At 37.7% G+C, this 22241-nt stretch overlaps 1 protein-coding gene across 1 annotated transcript; it reads left to right on the top strand.

The window, feature by feature from the left end:
* Positions 1-5752: 5752 nt before the first annotated feature.
* Positions 5753-9920, top strand: LOC140765230 (GDSL esterase/lipase At4g10955-like). The gene is made up of 2 exons (XM_073104205.1): positions 5753-5915; positions 8651-9920. The coding sequence occupies exons 1-2, from the start codon at positions 5830-5832 to the stop codon at positions 9627-9629; spliced, it is 1065 nt and encodes a 354-aa protein (XP_072960306.1). The 5' UTR covers positions 5753-5829; the 3' UTR covers positions 9630-9920.
* The last annotated feature ends 12321 nt before the right edge of the window (positions 9921-22241 follow it).

The raw sequence follows: 22241 nt of genomic DNA, 5'->3' as shown, positions 1-22241 counted from the left end.
GTACAGTGTGATACTCTGCTCTTGTAAAAATTCCACAAATAGCTTTTGACGCAAAGAGAAAGTTGCATACAAATATTTAAAGTGAACCCAAAATTATAATCAACCAGGCATGTTAGAAGTCCACTTAGAGCTACTTCCCCAACAAGAGCAATTAGCATTGGCACTCTCAGGCCACAATCTATATTATTAAAATTAATTTACAATAAATATTATAACTATCAAGATATTCTCTAAAAGTAATTAATTAAAGCTCGAGTTTGATATGATTAACTAAATAGAAGGTTAACAAAAATTAGAATGAATTAATCTATTTGAGTCAGCCCAAGACTTAAAGTAATACGCTAGGTTGCAACTAACCCAAAGGCCACAACACTAACCCACCAAGGTTGGGGCCGAAATCCAAACTAACCGAAAAGCCATTTGGGTTGGGCCGCGACCCAACCGACAACCAACATGAGTTAGGCCGCGACCAAACCCACAAACAAAATGGGCTAGGCTGCAGCCTAACTCAACATAAACTTGGGTAGAGCTGCACCCAACCAAGCCTACCACATGCTGGGTTAGGCTAGCTGCCCAACCTAGCCAACAACTTGAGCTAGGTCATAGCCCAACCCACCAATACTATGGGTTGGGCTGCAACCCACCAACAACATGGGTTGGGTTGCAACCCAACCCACCCCATCCTTGGGTTGGGTTGCACCCAGTCAAAACCAACTTTGGTTGCACACAAACAAACCCAAGCTCCACATAGGATAGGTCGCAACCTACCAAGGCAAGGTTTAGCCCTGCCAACCACCCCCATAACTCAGCCTAACCGAGAAGGATGGAAGGAGTTGTTGGCGAGCATTGTTGCGGGCAGTTGAGCAAGCATGCCGTTCGACACCCCGTCGGTCGAGGAAGGCACCATTGTGCTAATGGCCGGTGGAGGAGCCAACGACCACCCACAACCAACCAAACAACTTGCTAGTGGGGTAGGGTAGCTACTGGCGGTGCCAACCACTGGCAATCCGAATTGACCCCACCAGCACCTTCCCCTCGACAAGGAGAAGTAGTTGAGGGGAAGCCCAACCACCAGGGGCGACCAACTGTGAGAACTGTCCTCGTCAATGCTAGCAGCTAGGGTAAGGGTTGCTTAGCGGCTCTGAAAACGAGAGTCCAAATGCTGGGACCTACAACAACTCCTTGCAAAGAGAAAGCTAACTTGTTGATCAGGTAGCCAAATGGGCGATGGCTAAAAAATAGCTTAAAACTAGACATGGGGAGGCTATCACATATAGCCTCCATCGGGGAATGAAATAGCTCACTAAGGGCACCACTAGAAGGGAGATAATGAGGGGAAGATAACAAGGCTGGGTCGACAAGGTATGAGGCCATCGACTGACCGCATTCCAGTGAAATCGAGAGAAGGGTGAATAGCTAAGGAAAAGAAAACTAATTAACAAATTTTAAATCAAACTTACTTGCTGAATAGGGGAGCCCGGCGATGTTTTGGCGTGGCGGGAACCAAAAGAGGCAAACAATAGCTGCGGGTAAGTAAGACAACAGTGCACGTGTGAGTCACGCATGCGTTAGAATTTTTATAGATGCCACTAAGTTTTGCATAAAATTCATCAAAAGATTAATTCTCCTTCGTGAGTAGTCTCAAAAATAACCCTTCATGAATAGTCTCAAGAATATCCTATGCATCCTTAACTACTTCGTAAGTAGAAACCGGTCGAAATTGATTAGAAGAGACATAATAACAAAAGATAGAATTTATTGCCTCGTTATTCTAATCAATTTTCTCATAATTAACTTCATTCCATATATCGGCTAGTTCTTCAACAATTTTATTTTCTACTTCATAAGTAGGAAGACTAAACTCTTCATTTATTGATTTTAAATATGCATGCATCCTAGCCTTCCAATAAGATTAGTTTGCTTCATTTAACATGGAAGGTGATCTAATGGAAAAAGATGATAGTGCTACAAAAAAATTTATTCCTAGCGGATCTCTCTCTAAGTTAAAAGAGCCTACTCTGATATCAATTAAAAACTTATAGACATATAGATATATCTACAAAAACCCTAGGCACAATTTTTGACTTTTGACTTAATTAAAAAATATAGAAAAATAAACAAATAATGTAAAGATGAATACCAAAATTTTTATGTGGAAAAATCTCAAATGGGTAAAAAAAACATGGATTCAAACTCGAAATAACCCAATCACTAATAAATGTAACAGTTTACAAGACTGACTTATAGACAATCCATCAATTCTTACAATTTTATCTAGCATTGTCTTGATTGTTAGACCCTATAATTCACTACTTTCCGTGATTGACCTTTAATTTCAGTAATCCTCGAGATTGATCTTTCATTTTAGTGACATTTAAGACGAATCCTTTCAATGTAGAAAATGAGTGAAAATCTTTGTTGATGAAAAACAATATTTTTTTTCAAAAGTTTCTCTTCTAATCAATGCCCGACATCCTCAAAGGTTAGGGAATCATAACCCTTATATACCTTATGAAGATACAGTCAAATCTAAGTCAAATTAGGTCTCATAAAATCCCAAATTTTATGAAATTCTGCAAACCTATTTGAACCTAAGTTGGCCCTATTCGAATGACCTCCAAGTGCATTTGAATGCCTTCGAATGGTGTAGAGTGCGTTCGAAGGGCCAAAAGTATTTCTCCGTATATGTGAATGCTTTTGAACGCGTTGACTTAAATGCTTCAAATCTTGAAAATCTTCAAACCAATGTAAATATGTTCATATTTCAAGTTGCCACCGCCGGCACCTTCCTTTGACCACTCGCATTCGATTCATGGCTCATTTGTGCCAACACTGGCCAAAAGGCCATTGTCGATAGCCTCCTTAATTGTAGTTAAACCACGGCTCGTTGGCTTGGGTCCGGTGTTCCAACGGCCACTAGCAGCCACAATCGACTTCCTTAGGTTGATGGCCATCTAGTAGTGGCCATCGTAGTCATTAGAGCGTGTCACATGGCCAAACCCGATAGCCACGCTTGCGGTGATGTCGCTTGAGTCAAGTCATATCAGGATGGCTTCGCTGAGGTCACTACCACTTTGCTCAGTGGGGCCATGTCTACCAACCGCAGCAATTGGGGGCTAGTGGACCCATGCGGCAATGCTCCATGGACATCGCTATAGCAACCCAAGCTCGAGCTCAATGTTCACCTGCCATAACTGCTCGCCACCATTCCGCCGCCATGAGGACCCATCAGACGTCAACTACCAATGACTAGCAACCTTGCACAACAGCCGTTGGTGCCTATATAGCCAATAGTAGTGCCTCTAGGCTGAAAAATATTTTCAACCCTAAGGTTTGTGTTTTTGGCTATTGAGTGGAAGCTATGAAACGCATGTATTTTGATGAGTGTTGAATTGTTGTCAATTCAGCTCGACCATCTCAAATAAATTAGTTGGGAACCCACGAGCACGATGTAAACCTAGAAGATCCATCTCACGTACTAGTCAGCTTAAGAACAAGGTGCCGGAAGCATGGTGAATTAATACAATAAGTTAGTTGAGTCAATCGAGTTAAGTAGAGTCAAGTTATTATTTTTAATTTTAAATAAAGTGGATAATCCCTATGTTGATCTGATCCGCTAAAATATTACTTTTATAAATAAGAGTGATCATGAGTTCATATTTATCGTGAAATTGATCATTGAGTGTAGTTATTTTATTATCTTGTCCTTATTTTTTATTTTTATCTTTTTATCTCTACCTTAGATTCACATGAAATGAGAACCATTATGATACGATTCGGACTTCATCAATGTCGTTTCAGGCATGGATTCACTTTAGGAGTATCTTTGTTTCTTACTTTAATGTTTAATTTCTAAGAAAATAAGTTTTCTGTAAGTTGCGTTCGAACGCGGTTGAGTGCGTTCAAACGCGGTTGTGAATGCGGTTGTGAACCGGTTGTGAGAGTGTGCATTGTGCGTTCAAACGACCCGTTCGAACGCATTGTGAACGTCTGCATCGTGTTCGTAAATCCAGAGAAGTGGGAAACAAGCGCGCTCGATTGCGCGTTTGAACACCTGTATCGCGTTTGCAAATCTAGAGAAGAGCAAACTCGATGCGTTCGAACGCGGTCAGCGAAAATTGTATTGTTTATAGTTAATCTTGAGTTGTTTGGTTAGCCTCTGAAAGGGATGTGGATGGCAACTAAAAAATTATTATTGAAGAATTGAGTTTTGCCTTGCATCCTTCATCTTCTTCGCTCTCGTTCTCTTAATCCCTAACGACGTCACTTCTAACCTCCCTCGACCGGCCAATCACTTTAGACCCTTAGGGGCAGCCCTCTCCTTCCCCTTCTTCCAATCTATCCAACACTTGCCCTAACCCTTCCATCAACCATAACATTTCCATCACCACTTTTCACCGGTGCCACCCCACAAACGTAGGTCCACCTCCAACCACGATCATCCTAGGATCCCGTGCCTCCATTCACGGATCCTAAACAAACCACTCTGACGTTCATTCACTACTCGGACGATATCTCGAGATCCCCACATCCGATTCACCTGAAACTTGATTTGTTGGAAAGCTCTTTTTTAGGGCTACAATATATTAATTTCATGTCAATCCAACGACAGCATCTTTTGAGATCTTATTTTAAAGTTCCGTACTAAATCTAGTCCAAATCAGAGAATTGGAAGAGATCAAATCTTAGCCTAAGAGAAGATCGTGACACATTAAAATCCTAACTCTTGACACTATCATTCACAAAAATATCATAATTTTTGTTTACATAAATTAAAATCTGGTTCGTAATATTAATGTGATTAATCGAGTCTAATTAGTCCGGGTACCAAGAAAACATCTTATGATCTATGGAAAGACAGAAAGCCTAATGTGAAATATTTTCAGGTTTTTTAAAAGCAAATGTTTCATTCTTCATGATAGGAAACATTTAACTAAGTTTGATTCCACAAGTAATGGAGACATCTTTTTGAAGTATTTTAATAGTAGTAGAGCATAGATAGTGTTTAATCTAGCTACTTCTACTATAATGAAATTTGCTGTAAACGAGTTCAACGACTGAGCTCTTAATTAGACATGAAGTTAGTTGCAAATTTTGAGCTTTAACTGTCGCACGTGACAGCTCTTGATGACCTGGCAGTGTCTAACGGCAGAAAAATCCTCGAAGATACCTTTTTCCATACATTCCACGTCTTCACACTGTTTTGGGTTGACGTTTGGAAGTTTTGCAAATTAGCACCTACTTTTGCGCTTAATTGCAAAGAGATCTTTTTTTAAGAAACATCTCCCCTTTCTCCCGCATTCGAAGGGCATTTTATGTGGAAGGAAGCTGGAAGGAGAGGGGAAAGAAAAGAAAGTGAATTCTCTTTGTTTTTCTAAGAGATGAATAAAAGTGACATGTCATTTTATTTTCTTTTTCTTTCTCTCCATTTTATTTTTTCCATTCTCTTCTAAAATTTTCATATAAAATAAAAGAAAATACTTATTTCTTCTTATTTTTCTCTTTCTCTTCTCTTCTCAAACAGGATAAAGAGCACGAATTACTATTGACATAGTAATAATCCATTTAGAGTTTTGGACTCATACACCCCATTTATTTTTCTGGTTTTTTTTCCTCAGTAAATATCATTTTCCTAAATGATTTGAAATAAGAGTTAATGTAGGTGGTGAAATGCAAAACGACCTAAACCGTTAAGCAGAAAAGACCTCCGGCCGACTAAAACTCTTCTCCTATCAGATTACTTTGTCCTTGATTTTAGTATCACGCAAGGTCTGGAATGAGGAAATTCTAAGCGGTAGAAAGAAGAGGGCAAGAAAGAAACCGACGTAGATGGAGGGTCATCCTTATGATTTCCATGTCTCGGGCCCTCGCAACCTTTCCTCGCCCAACTGGAGAGATCTCTTCCAGTCCAATTGGTATGTTACCTTTTCTCTTTTCCTTTCTCTTCTGTACTGAAATTTTCTTTTTAATAGGATAACCATAGGATTTGGCTAACTGGGTTTGCAAATCATGGATCATTCTTGTATTTTTGATGAATTGGGTCCGTGGCCCATTGAAGGAAATGGGATGTAATTAGCTAGATTGAGGGTATTATGTAACCATTTTCCACATTAATCAACATAGAAGAATAAGAGGGAAATGGTTTTCGGTGTCAAAAATCCAAAGAAGATGAAAGAAAATTAATGAGATTCTTCTGGATAATGCTCTTCAATCCTGTGGCTGAAATGCAACATGTGTATAAAAAAAAAATCTCTGATATTGATCTCTTTGGAATTCATGATTCTTCATCCTGTTATAGCCCTTTTTACTTGATTTCTAGCCTACAAGAAAATAAGACAAAGGAATACTATGCCATCCAACGAACTTCTTTCCTATTGACAGTATTTGAAAGCATGTTTTCTTTCAAATTAAGTGGCCTGAATTAATAATCGTACAATTTCGATGAAGATATTAGAGAGGAGAAGGTAACAGCAAATTATGGTTTGAGGAGAGGAGAGAAACTATGAGAACTGTTTTTGCCTACCATTTGTTCCTCCCAAAAAAAGGAAGCGTAGAGAAGAGAAAATAAGTAATCCTTCTAGTTTGAAGTTTCACTTGAGATGAAATAATACTAGCCAAAACTTATTGAAGAATAATGCTGAAACTCATTGATCAAGGACAAAAAAGCCAAACAAACTGAAACTAACACTTTTGAAATATACATTCTTTTATTTATGTTGGTACTTTCAGATTTTATTAGTTCTGAATCGGGGTGTTGTATGGTCGAATTCTGTTGGATAGGTTATGAATTTGAGTCAAGGTACATTTAATAGATTTCAGTTGGGATCTAATTCGTGATCCATGTCTGGTTTATTAAGAATTCGATCATTTGGAATGTGAATTAGTCCGAGTTCAAATCTCATACTATATCAACTATAAATGTACATGTAATATGCTTAATGTATGTGGCTCTCTTGTGGAACCTAGTTACTCAGTCAAGTATCTAGTGAATGTGATTATCACTATCACCACTGCTTAAGCATTTCGGAGATTGATGAGAGAGCTTCCTCAGATTACAATGTCGAAGGCTTAAGATCTTGAATTAGTCAATTGTTACAACCCTAGGTTAGGTCTATACTAAAATTGATTTGCAAAGTTTCTTTAAAAGAATTTTCTGGGTGAATCTAGAATATGGTTTCATAAGTCATATTAGTTAAGTTTAGTAGAAGAAAATAATAAACCAAATAGGAAAACCAAAATAATCACGCTAACATGCAACCACACACAAGATCTTTTACGTGGAAAAAACGCCTATCACCAAGGAAAAATAGCCATAGATCCTCCCTAAGGATCAAACCAATCACACTATAAATGTAGATACAATATATATATTTATAACCTGTCCTATCGCTCGATCCATGGCTAATGGTTGAAGTTCTTCTTGCTCGGTAGACCCCATGACGAATAAGTTCCTGTGCACTAGACAATCAACACCATTACAATCCACTGAGTTGAAGCCCACGCCTCAAGACGCTGATGTAGTTAAACAATTGTGTAACCTCTAAGATTTTCACACTGTATCTGCGATGATGAAGTTGATCTTTGACAAAATTTAATCTCCCCTCTTCTTAATAAAGTTCCTAGAGTTTTGATGTGGAAGAGATCTCCAAAGGCTCACTTAACAAACTATCTTCATCCTGCTTATATAGGTGAAGAAAGCTTCTTGCAGTAGTGACTAAGTCGCCATAAAATCTCTTTCAGATCTTTAACAAATTGGCTCCAAAACTTTCCAAATTAATGCAGCATGTTCGAACAATTCGGGATCCTTTTGACAATAGTTGAGTTTCTATCGAGTTTTTGAATGTGATACGAACACATGTAAAGCTAAATCCCTTCTGTTCAAACGGGCTTAAATGGAATTTGAACATTTTACTAACTTTGTTCTCTATGAAATTCTGTAAATGTTCCAAGTTCTAATGGGAACCAAACGCCCTTAGGGCATGGCCTGTCCAAACCCTCATGCTGAATTTATCTTGTACACCATGTTATTAACGTAAAATGTCCGACAACCTCACATGATTACTTGTGTCATAGCTAATAATTTTTTATCTAGACTTAGATATATCATACAATTTTATTTTGTTGACGAATTGCCAATTATAAAATATAATACCAACATTCTTGTTAGGTGTACTTATGTTTTGGTTTAAGTACAGAATATTTATTGGAGCTACAATTGAATCATAAAGATGGCAAACCATATAGGTTCCATTTATTAAATGATATTACTTTTAAGATCCATATCCATTTAATTTGATTCCAGTCATATAATGCACCAGATAATCCAGATCATATTGATCATATTGGGGATCAATGAATGAGTGTAGAGACTTTCTACTCTTTCATGGAATTAGTATATGATAGTGATATGATAGCTTTACTAGCTTTTCCTGCTTTTCTAAAAGGAGTTTTTCTCTTCTCTTCTCTTTGTGACCAAAAAACATGGGAGAAAATTATTTCTTCTTTCCTCATCTACTCTCTCTCTAGTCAAATACGGAAAGCAAATGAAAATTGGAAAAATTCTTAATGTACATGGATGATGCATTATTTCGTTTACTATCTAAACCTTTATATTGCAACCCATCGCTGACATCAGAATTGGCTTTTTCAGGAAGGATCCAAATTACAAGAGGATGGTGATAGCATGCTTTATCCAGGTAGCGTACTTGCTAGAGCTAGATAGGCAGGAGAAAAAAACTTGGGACAATGGTCTTGCTCCAAAATGGTTGAAGCCCTTCAAGTATAAGCTTGCACAGACTCTTGTGGACGAAAGGGATGGCTCCATATATGGTGTGGTTCTCGAATGGGATCGCTCATCTGCACTATCTGATTTGGTACTGATCAGACCTAGTGGTGCTCCAAAGGCTGTCCTAGCACTAAGGGGAACACTACTGAATAAGCCAACGCGTCGGAGAGATGTAGAGGATGATCTCCGTTTCTTGGCATGGGAGACCTTGGCAGGTTCTGTTAGGTTCAAAGGAGCGCTACAAGTACTTAGGAACATGGCCGAAAGGTATGGCAGCAACAAAGTGTGCATAGGTGGGCACTCCTTGGGAGCTGGCTTTGCTCTCCAGGTGGGCAAAGCACTGGCCAAAGAAGGAATGTTTGTCGAGTGTCATTTGTTTAATCCTCCCTCAGTTTCACTTGGAAGAAGTCTAAAAACTGTGAGAGAGAAGGCTGGTTCTGTCTTGAGGAGATTTAGAGCTATATCTCCTTCAAATAGTGAGGTCGAACTTGACACAAAGGGCTCAGAGTCTTCTGGAAATCGAGAAGATCAAGCAGCTACAGAGGTCGAGAGATGGGTTCCGTACTTATATGTAAATGACAATGACTATGTCTGCTGCTATTATAACCGCACCGGGGTTGCTACTGAAATAACCTCAGCAAAAGAAACGGAAAATGATAGGAATGGCATTACAGCAGCAAAGTTTTTTGTGGTGTCCAAAGGTCCGCAGAAGTTTCTTCAAGCTCATGGATTGCAGCAGTGGTGGTCTGATGATGTGGAGCTCCAACTAGCTCTTGAAGACAGCAAGCTCCTACACAGGCAGTTAAGGTCGTTATATGCGATCACACCACCAGTACTTTTGTGAAAATAATAATAGAGCCAAATTGAGGGTCTTTTCTTGTCAATCTCAATTCCTTCTCCAAATTATTGGATCATTTATCATGTTCAAATGAAATGTGAGACTTTTTTTTTTCCTTTTGAAAGCTCCTTGCGTTAGCCGCTGTAAAAATTTGGTTTCTTTTGTATCATATTCATCTCAACATCTCATGAATATTTACTGCATCATCTCTTCTCTGGTGACATTTGGTTTCTGTTGTAGCATCTCCCTCTCACTTCTTTATGCACATTATTGTATCATATCTTTCTTCAACTGAGACGTGGGACTATAACTTTTTTTTTTTTTAAATTTACTTGCAATGAATGGTACAAGTATTAGGTTCATGTCGTAATTTCTTTGCAGTGACTTGTCCACACTTTGGATTACATTACATCCCTTGCAATGTGCTTGCTTCTATTCTTTATTCTCATTATTGTCTCATATCTACTATTCAGTGAATGCCAAGACTGGATAAGAAAAGTAAAATAGGGTAAACACACCTCGTTACCGTAGAAAACCTCTTTAAAATAAGAGGAAAAAATCACAGACCCATCTAAAACTGATTGATCTATTTCGCAGAGAGATAGAAATTAGATTTACTTATAATATCTCCCGACACTAATGTTATAGTGCCTAATTAATTATTCTTGTAAAGTAGAAGGGCTGTCTTTGGTAAGCACTCGAGCTATAGGTCAATTCTCAATTTTCGTGTTCATGTGGTGATAGATATCGATGTAGATAATGTCAATTTAGCTTCTCCTATGCTTTTAGATCATCCTTTGTTGAAGCACAAGTAGTCAGATATCTCTACATGGTTCTCCTCAAATTGATAGGAAATATATTCTTTGAGGGATCATAAAACTCGTAGATAATTTATTTGAAGTTTTCTTGAGTCGGATGACTTCCACTAAATTTCTGGATCACTTATATAAAGATGAGGAATGTTGTACCAAGAGAATTTTAAAAGAAAACACCAAATTTGAATAGGTTTTAGACTCTTCTTTTGTTGGCGCTAACATACGAGTTTACATGTGGTTTCTAAGCGAGGGTGCCCACAAGACTTACTAGATGGGCACCCAGCCTTGTAACGCTGAACTTGTTCTTTTAGCATTGATTTCTCGTTTGTTCTTCGTTCGATCTTTTTCACAATACACCCTTCTGCAAGTCGTATGTCCTGGTCTTATATTAAACCTATAATATATTTCAAAATGATTTATGTCTATTAATTTGTCATTACATATAGTCCTACTAACAAAGCCAAGCTGGATAATCAAGTTGAAATGCTTGCTCGTGTTCCATTGATTCCTTTGGCTTGTTTAGCTTAGAGAGAGCTATGTCGAGCATATTTGTAGCTTATTTTTGCTAGATAGTTTTGGCCATAACAAGCTATTCACCTATCTCAGATAGTGACTAGGATACCTATTAAGTAGTAACTAATTTTCATATATAAATATATATAGCCATATGTAGTCAGATATTTGCCTGCTTATATTCGACTCCTTTATATTTCAAACTCAAATTTTGAATCTTTGTTCCGTTCATTTAATAATTTATTGAATGAGCTAGTAAATTTGGAATAAAATTTTGAGCCAAATACAAGTTATTCACAAACGACGAGTTAGATTGACACTCCTATATGAAGAAAGAGAGTGTACAATTGATTGGGGTTTGATCTCACATACTGAGAACATGGTTTTAATGGTAAATATAAGAATGTAGACAAGTTGTAAAGGAGACTTAAAACGGTAAAGCATGATTCTCTGAATCAATTACAAATATTCGAATGATTTGATGTAACGGCTAGATTAATGAATTGCCTTTTTTGGATGAGCATATCTTATTCTCATTGTTGCTAATATGTCCCCTCAAACATAGCCGATCAATAAGGCTGAGTTTGATGCTCAATTTATGTAAACTAGACTGAGACAGGTTTTGTAAAAATGTTAGCGACTTGATCAAAGGACAATATATGTTTGGTGCATAGTAATTCAAGGGCAACTCGTTCACGTACGAAATGATAGTCAATCTCAATGTGTTTTCTTCGAGCATGACATACAGGATTGATGGTCATATATAGAGAACTTGGGTTATCACAATAAATAACTTGGGAGGTGTGAAGAGAGAACCCAAGGTCACGCAGAATAAAGGAAATCTATGTAACTTTAGCGATGGTGTGTGCCATGGCGCGATATTATACTTTAATACTGGAACAAGAGATAGTACATTGCTTCTTGGTGCACCAAGAAATACAATTAGAACTCAAAAATGTGCAATATCCTGTTGTAGATTGTTGAGTTTGGGAGCATTTGACCCAATACGCATCAGAGAAGGCTATGCATAAGAGAAGGCTATGAGATGAAGATGAGATGATCGGCATAGATGAATGCCAAGATGTAGTGTTCATTGAATACAACGAAGGATTCGTTTGACCATTTGATAATGTCCAATAGTAGGTGATTGCATACACTGAGAAATGAAGTTGACACTGAAGGCAATGTCTGGTCGAGTGAGTGTTAAATATTGCAAAGCTCCTACTATACTTCTGTAGTGGGCAGGATCCGAAAAGATAGTAGGATCTGTTGATTCCTTACTCTTGGAAGTCATAGGTGTAATCATAGGCTTGCAATTTGTCATCTGGGCACGATGTAAGATTTCTACAGCATACTGATACTGAGACAAGACCAAACTATTAGTAGTTGGGGTCACATGGATCCTTAGAAAAAAAATATAGAGAGCCAAGGTCCTTCATGTCAAATTCGGTATAAAGAGAATTAATAAAAGACCGTAAAAGAAAGCTATTTGATCAAGTGAAGATGATATTATCGACATATAAAAGAACAATAGTGATATCTTGCATGTGACATATAAAGAAATAAGGGTTAGAAACACTATAGAAAAAATCATTTTGCAAAAGATAAGTACTGAAGCGATCAAACCAAGCACGGGGACATGTTGAAGACTATAAAGAGCCTTTTTCAATTGGCAAACATGAGTTGGAAAGGAGGAATTCACAAAATCAAGAGGCTGTTCCATAAAAACAGTTCCAATTAAGTTGCCACGTAGAAATGTATTTTTAACATCTAATTATTGAATTTCTCAATTTTGTGAAAGGGCGATAGTTAAAACAATGCGCATGGTTCCCGGTTTGATTACCGGGGAATATGTTTTTTTAAAATCCACACCATCTAATTGATAAAACCCTTTGGCAACTAATCGGACTTTCAAACGTTCTAGGGATCCATCAGCTTTTAATTTGGTTTTAAAAACCCATTAACATCCAATTACATGCATATTAAGTTGACGAGGAACAAGCGTCCATGTTTGATTATGGTGCAGAGCACGAAGCTCATCAAGCATTGCTTGTTTCCATTCATTGTGTTTTAAAGTTGTATGAATATATTTAGTTTCAATAGGTAAATTGATAGAAGCATGGTAATATGCATATTTAGGATTGGGTTTTTGAATGTCTGCTTTTGCTCTAATTACCATGGTGTGTTCAGTAGATATATCTGTTGGTGCACTAGGAGGGTCGATGCTAGGCGATAACATGGGAGATGCACTTGGTTCATTGAGAACATTACCACGTGATGCCATAGGTGTAGAGAAGCTTGGAGTCGGTGGTGCAGAGTTTGTGAGCCCAAATAGTGACTGATTTTCAACGACGGCGGAGGACTGATCATTAAGAGTTGATTGATTATTTTTTGCGACAACAGAGGAACAAACTTGTGGGAGTATTTGCATGACTTCTGGTAGGATAACATGTGGTAAAATTTTTAGTCCTACATTACTTGAAGTTGTGTTAGTGGAACAGAGATGTGAATCAAGCCATTGATGAAATATTGTCATGTCATGAGGTGGTGGAGTGGCATGTAAAGCACCAGGTTCTTTAAAAGGGAATGATCCTTTATCAAATGTCACATGTCGGGAGATGTAAGTTCTTCTGATAGGAGGGTAAAAGTATTTGTATCTTTTATGTTTTTCACTATATATCCCATGAACACACATGATAATAATTTAGGGTCAAATGTGTTGGATGTGTTATCCCAAACAAAAGGAAAACACTTGGAGCCGAACACTCTCAAAGAAGTGTAGTCGGGATAACGATGATGAATTCGAAAGAAAGGACTATCATTATTTAAATATGATGATGGTAATCAATTTAGTAAAAACACAGCAGTAGAGAAAGCCTCTACCCAAAATCGTTTAGGCATACCACTATGCATTATTAACATGGTGAGACCAAGTTCACGGATAGTTGGTGTTTGGTGCCGTTGTTCAGAGACACCGTTTTGCTCTTGCATATGTGGGCATGAGATTTAATGATGAATGCCTTGTTCCTACAAAAAATTTGTTAGTGCAGTGTTCACAAACTTGCCACCGCCATTTGATTAGCAAATTTTAATCTTTGCAGAATATTGTCAATCAATATACTGAAGTAAAAGATAAAAAGCATGGAAAAAAATCAGACTTGTGTTTTAAGGGTATAGACCAGATATAACGACTACAATCATCAATCAAGCATGCATAGTATAAAAAATTATTAACTGAATTAATAGGAGCAGGTCCCCAAAGGTCACGATGAATTTTTTCAAAAATGTCAGATTATTTACTATGAAAACTAACAAAGGCAATTTGCTAGATTTGCTAAGTTGATAGCTATCACAAAGAGAATTAATTTTATTTCCAGGTACTGAAGTAAGACCCAGAGATTTGATGATCCTAACATTAGCTTCCTGTGGATGACCTAATCGTTGGTTCCAGACATCATTGCTTGCTGCTCGAAAACGCACTGAGTAATGAGCTTCTGGACACGATGAGATATAATATAGATTACCACGCTTAATTCCCTTTAGGAGGATCTTGTTGGTGGCCCTGCCCTTCATCGAAAAATCAACACCAGTAAATTTACAGTTTAACGGATTATCCGAAGTCAATTATCCAACAGATAATAAGTTTCTTTCAAGTTCAGGAATAAGTAACATGTTTTGTAATATAATCTTGTTATTCCCAACTACCAAAACTGCATTATCAGTGTGTGTTATATTTAATAATTGACCATTTCCTACCATGACATGATCATACCCTTCATAAGGTTCTAAATTTTGGAATATACCTTTGTCAGTTGTCATGTGTGCTGATGCTCCAGTGTTAGTAGTCCATTCATGCTATTCTATCCTATTGTCAAGAGTGAGAGCAGCAAGAGCTTTGGCAACTTCGGAAGGTGCATCGCTATATTGTACCCAACATTTTTTTGGCCTCATGACCGCGTTTGTTACTGATTTGGCACACAAGCACATGTGTCTGATCTTTTTTTTATTATTGATTTTATATAGGATGGCTAAAATTTCATGCATGTTGTCTATTAGTATATTGAGAGTGAAGTAAAAATCCTTTCCTTTGGAGTTAAAAGGTCTGTTGTGATTGACATCCTTTTCCTTTCTGACGATATCTGAGTATTTTGTTGGTGTGCAGATGTTTGAGTTTCATAACTCTGTAATAATATAGAATGATCTCGGCATAGGAAGGTGTGGGTAGCTTTAGCATCGAAGTTGTGAAGGGCTCGTAGCGTGGTCCAAGTCCATTTAAGAGTGACAATACCTTCGTGCGATTTGCTATCGGCTTCCCAATTGCTGCAAGATTATCATATGTTCCCTTGAAGCGGCGAAGATAGTCTTGCAACGAAGTTGTAGGATCTTTCTTCATATAAGCAAGTTGCTACAATTACTCAAATTCCCTCGTTAGGGAGGATTGTGCATAGAATTCCTTCAATGTTGTCCAAACTTGAGCTGAAGTTTCAAGGCCAATAACAAGGCTAAGTGATTCTTCAATAAGTGTAATAAGTGTACCAATTATCCACACACGAAGAAGGCGATCACTCTTCTTCCAAATATTATATTCTGGATTTGGACTTATTAGCCCATCATTAGTCTCTTTGTTAGAGCATCTCCAATGTTTGCTCCAAAGGCTCCAAATATGGAGCCAAAAATGGAGCAAGAGCCCGGTGCACTCCAATGCACCGGGCTCCATATATATTATAATAATAATATAATATATATTATTATATTAGTTATTTTAAATTGCTTAATAGATCATCTTAGCGTTATTATTTTTTATTAAAAAATATATGGTTAGAAAACTCTCATCGAGATCTTTAAAATAAGATTAATATTCAATAGTTTTAGAACTAATTTTAAATTACTAATTTTTTAATTAAACGTATCGAAATTACATTACACGAAATAAACATCGAAATAAGCATTCGAAATGTACTAATTGAACACTTATGGAAGAGGCACGGAAATGAAGGAATATAAATTTTAATGTAATTTTTATTTGATGTATTTCATTTTTAATGTATTTCATGTTTGATGTATTTCATATCTAATGTATTTTAATTTTTAATATTTACATTGGGCATAATTTTGAGTAATTATATTTTAGGATACATAATTTATTAGACTTATTTTTATAAATAATAAAAAAAATTAATTAAAATTAACTCAAAAATAATTTAATATTAGACTCATTTTTATAAATAATAGAAAAATTAAAATTAAAATTAACTCAAAAGTAATTTAATATTAGACTCATTTTAAAGGTCTCGGTGAGACCTTTCCAATGGTATTATTTTTGTTAAAAACCGATTAGTAAAACTAATTATATACTTAGTTTAAATAACTAAATTATTTAACAAAGGATACAAATGGAATTAAAATTATTGAATATAATACTTATTGGGCAATTTTGGCATTTTCAAAAAGTAGATGTGACAAATGGAGCCCGGCTCCATTTTCATGGTGGGGCTCCAAATTTGGAGCCCCACTATTCATGGCTTCAAATTTGGAGCCCCATATAGAGCCCGGTTGGAGCTCCACCAGGCTCCAAATTTGGAGTTTTGGAGCCCGGTTGGAGATGCTCTTAGCAAGAAGAAATTGATCCGGCATTGATATTTGCTGGTAAAGAGGCTGACTAGTTCTTAGCTCTCGGCCAAGGCTAAAATTTGCTCTCTCCATAAAGGGTAGTTTTCTTGCTTGAGACGGAGTGTGACAAGATTGCCCATTGTAACACTCATGACAAATAATAATAAAAATAATAATAGTGCACGCGCCATGCATGTGCACTCTAACCATAGAGCATGCGCTTGACACGTGCGTTGACCCAACCCACCTCTTCCCCATCTCTCATAGTCAATTGCGAGAGGTGGGAGAGGTGCCGGAGTGCAGCCAGACTCCACTCCGCCCTCACTCTCCCCCTTATCTCTATATATATAAATCCACACCCCCTCATACTTTCTTCTTTCGCAGTCTCTCTCTCACTCTTCCACCTCTTCCTCTCTTTTCTCTTTCCAAGCCGTCGAAGATCTCGCCGTGGCCAATGGATCATCGGAGCGTCGACGACCAATCAAAACCCCCTCACTTCAATCCTCAGGTCAACCTCCTTCTCCCTTTTAGTTAAATTGTAGTTTATTCGTTTTTATCTTCGCTGGAGAAATTCACTGGCCGGCAACTTTAGTTCGATCAACCACCGATCCGAAAAGTTTCCCTACAATGCCATGTCGCCTCCCACCGCCGGGTTCCTTAGTCATGGGTGGCCACCACCGGTGGTAGTGGCCTCGCTCGTCAACCCCAATCGACTCACCTCTTCGCATGGAAGATGTGGATACTCAGGTTGTGGGCTACAAGCCCTTTTTGCACTGAAGTAGGAACCTCCATGGCCGTCGCCCATGGAGTTCCTTACTCCTCACCGTCGGCCACCTCGACCAACGGTTCAATCGCGGTCTCAACCCAAGTCAACCTTGTTGACTTTGGGAGCCGGTGATCTTGGCTGCCAGCAATGGTGATTGTCGGTAGCAACTCCATCTCCCTCCCTTAGTCTCCTTCTCTTAAGGATGGCCACCAGGTCATGTGGGCTACGGGTGGGCCACAGCCTACGCCCATAGCTAGTGGTTTTGAGCCCAGTCCACACAATCTTTGTGGGCCACCTGTAGCTAGCAATGGACTGGGCTCCAGTCCACCCAATCTCTATGGGCTACGGGGTAGGCCATAGCCCACGCCCATAGCTAGTGTGGGCTGGGCTTAAGAGCCCAGCCCAGCCAATCTCTAGGTGAACTACAAGGTGGGCTACGACCCATACCTTTAGCTAGCCCATTTATTTTGGCCTAGTATTCACAGCCCACTTCCTTTTTATGAATGTAATGCTAGGCCTTGAGCCCAGCCTAGCTTTTTGACCATAGGCTAGCCACTATTAGTATTTATTTTCTTTTATAAATATAGTTACCTTTCTAAAAATTTTCTCAATCATTATATTAACATATTTTAAGATAATACATAATTAAAATTAGGTAGGTGAATTTAATAATCATTTCAATTATCTTTATTTAATTCATTTGACATTTCCAAATAAGGATAATTTTAATTTTACCATAAATGACCATTTTTTAATACAAAATAATATATTAAAAGGAAAGAATAAATACGAGACCAAATCAACTATTTGGACCTAGAAAATCAAACTTAATTTATGCATTCTAACCGCAGTGCACATGCTTGGCACATGCGCTGACCTAGCCCATCTCTCCACCATCTCTTGCAGTCAGTTGCAAGAGGTGGGAGAGGAGCCGTAGTGCAGTCGAACTCCACTTCGCCCTCACTCTCCCCCTCATCTCTATATATATAAATCCACACCCCCTCATACTTTTTTCTTTCGCAGTCTCCTTCTCTCTCACTCTTCCACCTCTTCCTCTCTTTTCTCTTTCTGAGCCGTCGAAGATCTCGCCGTGGTCAGTGGATCACCGAAGCACCGGCGGCCAATTAAAACCCCCTCACTTCGATCCTTGAGTCAGCCTCCTTCTCCCCTTTAGATTAATTTGAATATTGCTCAGTAAATCATAGTTAAATTGTAGTTTATTCGTTTCTATTTGCGCTGGAGAAATTCATCGGCCGGTGACTTTGAGTCAATCAACCACTGGTCCGAAAATTTTCCCTCCGTCAACCCCTTGCCATGGGTACCCAAATTGGGTACCCACGAGGTCAGTGGGAGGCGATGCCATGTCACCTCCCACCGCCGGGTTCCTTAGTCATGGGCGGCCACCACCGCCGGTGGTGGCCTCGCTCGCCAACCCCGATCAACTCGCCTCTTCGTATGGAAGAGGTGAGTACTCAGGTTGAGAGCTAGGAGCCCTTTTTGCACCGAAGTAGGAACCTCCATGGCCGCCAACCATGGAGTTCCTTACTTCTCACTATCGGCCACCTCAGCCGATAGTTCAATCACGGTCTCAACCCAAGTCAACCTTGTCGACTTTGGGAGCCGGTGATCTTGGCTGCCAATGATGGTGATCGTCGGTAGCAACTCCATCTCCCTCCCTCGGTCTCTTTCTCTTAAGGATGGCTGAGCTAGTGGGGGTTTGATCAAACCCCCACCAGGTCATGTGGGCTACGGGGTGGGCTGTAGCCCACACCTAACGCTAGTGGTGGACTAGGCTTGTGAGCTCAGTCCACCCGATCTCTATGGGCTATAAGGTGGGCCACAGCCCACGCCCATAGCCAGTGGTGGGCTGGGCTCTTAAGCCAAGCCTAGCCAATCTCTAGGTGAACTACAACGTGGGCCGTGACCCACACCTGTAGCCAGCCCATTTGTTTTGGCCTAGTAGGCTGTGGATAGGCTCATAGCCCACTTCCTTTTAATGAATGCAATACTGGGCTTCAGCTTAGCTTTTGGACCATAGGCTAGCCACTATTAGTATTTATTTTCTTTTTCAAATGTAACCTTTCTAAAAATTTTCTCAATCATTATATTAACATAATTTAAGATAATACATAATTAAAATTAGGTAGGTGAATTTAATAATCATTTCAATTATCTTTATTTAATTCATTTGACATTTGCAAATAAGGATAATTCTAATTTTACCATAAATTATCATTTTTTTAATATAAAATAATATATTAAAAGGGAAGAATAAAAGCAAGACCAAATCACATATTTGGACTTAGAAAATCAAATTTAATTTATGCAACAAGATAGTTAGCTTTATAAGTTCATAATTCTTATGTTTTATTTTATTTTATAAATTATTAGACTCATTACTATGCAATGAGGATTTCGAGATTTAGGAGGAGCCGACTGTTTAGGAGAGTGAGACCGATTCCAAGGATATTTCAGGCGAGTTAGATTATATGTTAGTCTATGTAAAATGATATTATTATGATGATAATTACACAGTCATTAGTAATTTCTTACATGCATTAATTATTATATATCGTTTATGTATGATAGATTCCATGCTAAATTATGATACATGTTACCTTGATGATCATGATATAATAAATAATAGAAGTTATGGCACAACATGCACGTATCATTTTTAGTCTAGTTCCAACTAGGCAGTGCCTCTCACCCACTCAACCTGGGGTTAAGAGTAAAGTGTAGCACATAAGTATTATATAGCAATCTACACCTGAGGTCATTAGCTGATGGGGCATTCAGGTGATTACACTGCCCTGTTAGGAGACTAGCCTAAGATGATATTAGTAAGATGTTTGCGAGGTAGGGATTATACCTTTAGCGGTACCCAAGGACGCAAGGCGTCTAATAAGTTGTGAGTTCTTTCCCACTGTATGCGATGATTCAGCTACAAGTAATGATTATGCTCCATGCGATGATTTACTATAGCGGTGATGATGTTGAAGATGGGCCTACGATTGGGGTCCTTAGTCTAATGGTCATAGATAATCGATCATATGCAATGTCGCTAGGCATATACGAACAATAATACCGTTAGATGACTAGTCCCCCTCATTACTATGTTGCTATGTAAAATATAACAATATTGACACGGTTGCTGTGTGGATTCTGATATATTGAGTTATGATGATGAAAGTTTATAAAAAATTGTATTGTACACATTAACCTCGATATGTTGATAATTATGGCTATGCATTTTTATTTATCATATAATATAATATTCATAGATTACTATTGAATTATACTTGCTGGACACTGTGCTCACCGCCATTTTGGTGAAGATATGTCAGAGCTAATTATGGAGGACGCGAATATCGAGGAGTAGCATATTTATTTTCCTAGTAGTATTATTTATCTTATTATTCCTAGTTGGACTTTAGCCCCTGCAAGGGTTATTATGTTTTAAATTTATGTATGGACTTGTATTCCTAGAGACTTGTTGAGGTCTGCAATAATTGTAACTTTAGATTATTTGTTTGGATTATCATGATATTTCTAGACTTAGCTTAGATACTTTGTAAAATTATTATACTAACAGGTCATGTGAGTGTCACGTGGATCTCTCCATATGAGAAACACGTTATTTCTGGAAGTGGATGTTTCACCCACATTAAGAGAAGCATTGGTTATGGAGAAGAGGCACAAAAAAAGAATCAAAAGAGGCACAGGTTGTTTACTACTCTGATACCATGAAGAAAGAGAGTATACAATTGATTGGGTTTTGTTCTCACATATTGAGAACATAGGTTTAATAGTATATATAAGAATATATAAAGAAAAACTTAAAACAGTAAAGCATGATTCTCTTAATCAATTACAAATATTTCAATAATTTGATGTAACAGTTAGATTACTGAGTTGCCTTCTTTAGATGAGCATATCTTATTCTCATTGTTGCCAATACTATCAATAGGTGATCCTACAATGATGGACTGTTTCACATTCTCAAGCGTGGGCTTTGAAAGAACATCGATCTTTCACATAATATTAAACAAGCCAGTCAATTCTGAACAAAGATCCACCACTTTAAAGAGTAACATCTCGATCGAGCTTGGGTTTTGTTAGGTCAACTGTGAATTATGGATTCTAGTTGTGAACATCTGGAATGCATGCAATCTTGTGAGCAGACCATAACCATCTCTCAAGAATGGATATATAACGTTTCTTTTTTAAAAACAAATTTACCATTATTTGTCTGCCACTTTCTTTTGAAACATATGTTTTGAGAAGTTTTACATAATTGTCATTTAAAAAAAAAATCATAATTCCCGCTACATTCTTTAAAATACTATCATTGTGCTCTTTCAAAAAAAATTAAACCGTTAGTTAGATCTAATTAATTGTGATTTGAAGTAGAACTTAGATTTTTTTTTTTAAATAAAGTTACCTAAAATGAACCAAAAGACATCCAAGGAAAACTATCTTCCTTTATGCAAGACAAAAATGTTGATCAATACTTTACGCTAAGCACTTCGAGCATGTTAATCTTACTAGGAACATTCTATTAAAAGGTAATCAACCTTAATGGCAATTCTTGAAGAGTCAAAAGATTTTAATAGTAATTAAACTTTAAAAAAAAAAGACTCCGTTTTGTTATCACATAAAGAACTTCGCCGATTTATTCACAAAAAGGATTTTTTTTTTTTTTGTTGAGAAAAGAGACTTAAAAAGCTTTAAAAAGAGTTGAAACTCTAAATCTTAATTTCTGGAACATCAAATCCATGTGTGTTAACTTGAATATGACCCATTCAAATTATACAGGCTGAAATAATGAAATGGTCTGAAAATAGAATAATACACAGTGATGACTTGTTCATCCCATCTAATGAGTTTTATATGAATCGACACATTTATGCC

Source organism: Typha angustifolia, chromosome 8, assembly GCF_048772165.1.
Source record: "Typha angustifolia cultivar Huaian chromosome 8, ASM4877216v1, whole genome shotgun sequence".
Classification (NCBI taxonomy): domain Eukaryota; kingdom Viridiplantae; phylum Streptophyta; class Magnoliopsida; order Poales; family Typhaceae; genus Typha; species Typha angustifolia.
This window is presented reverse-complemented; position numbering and strand designations above follow the sequence as displayed.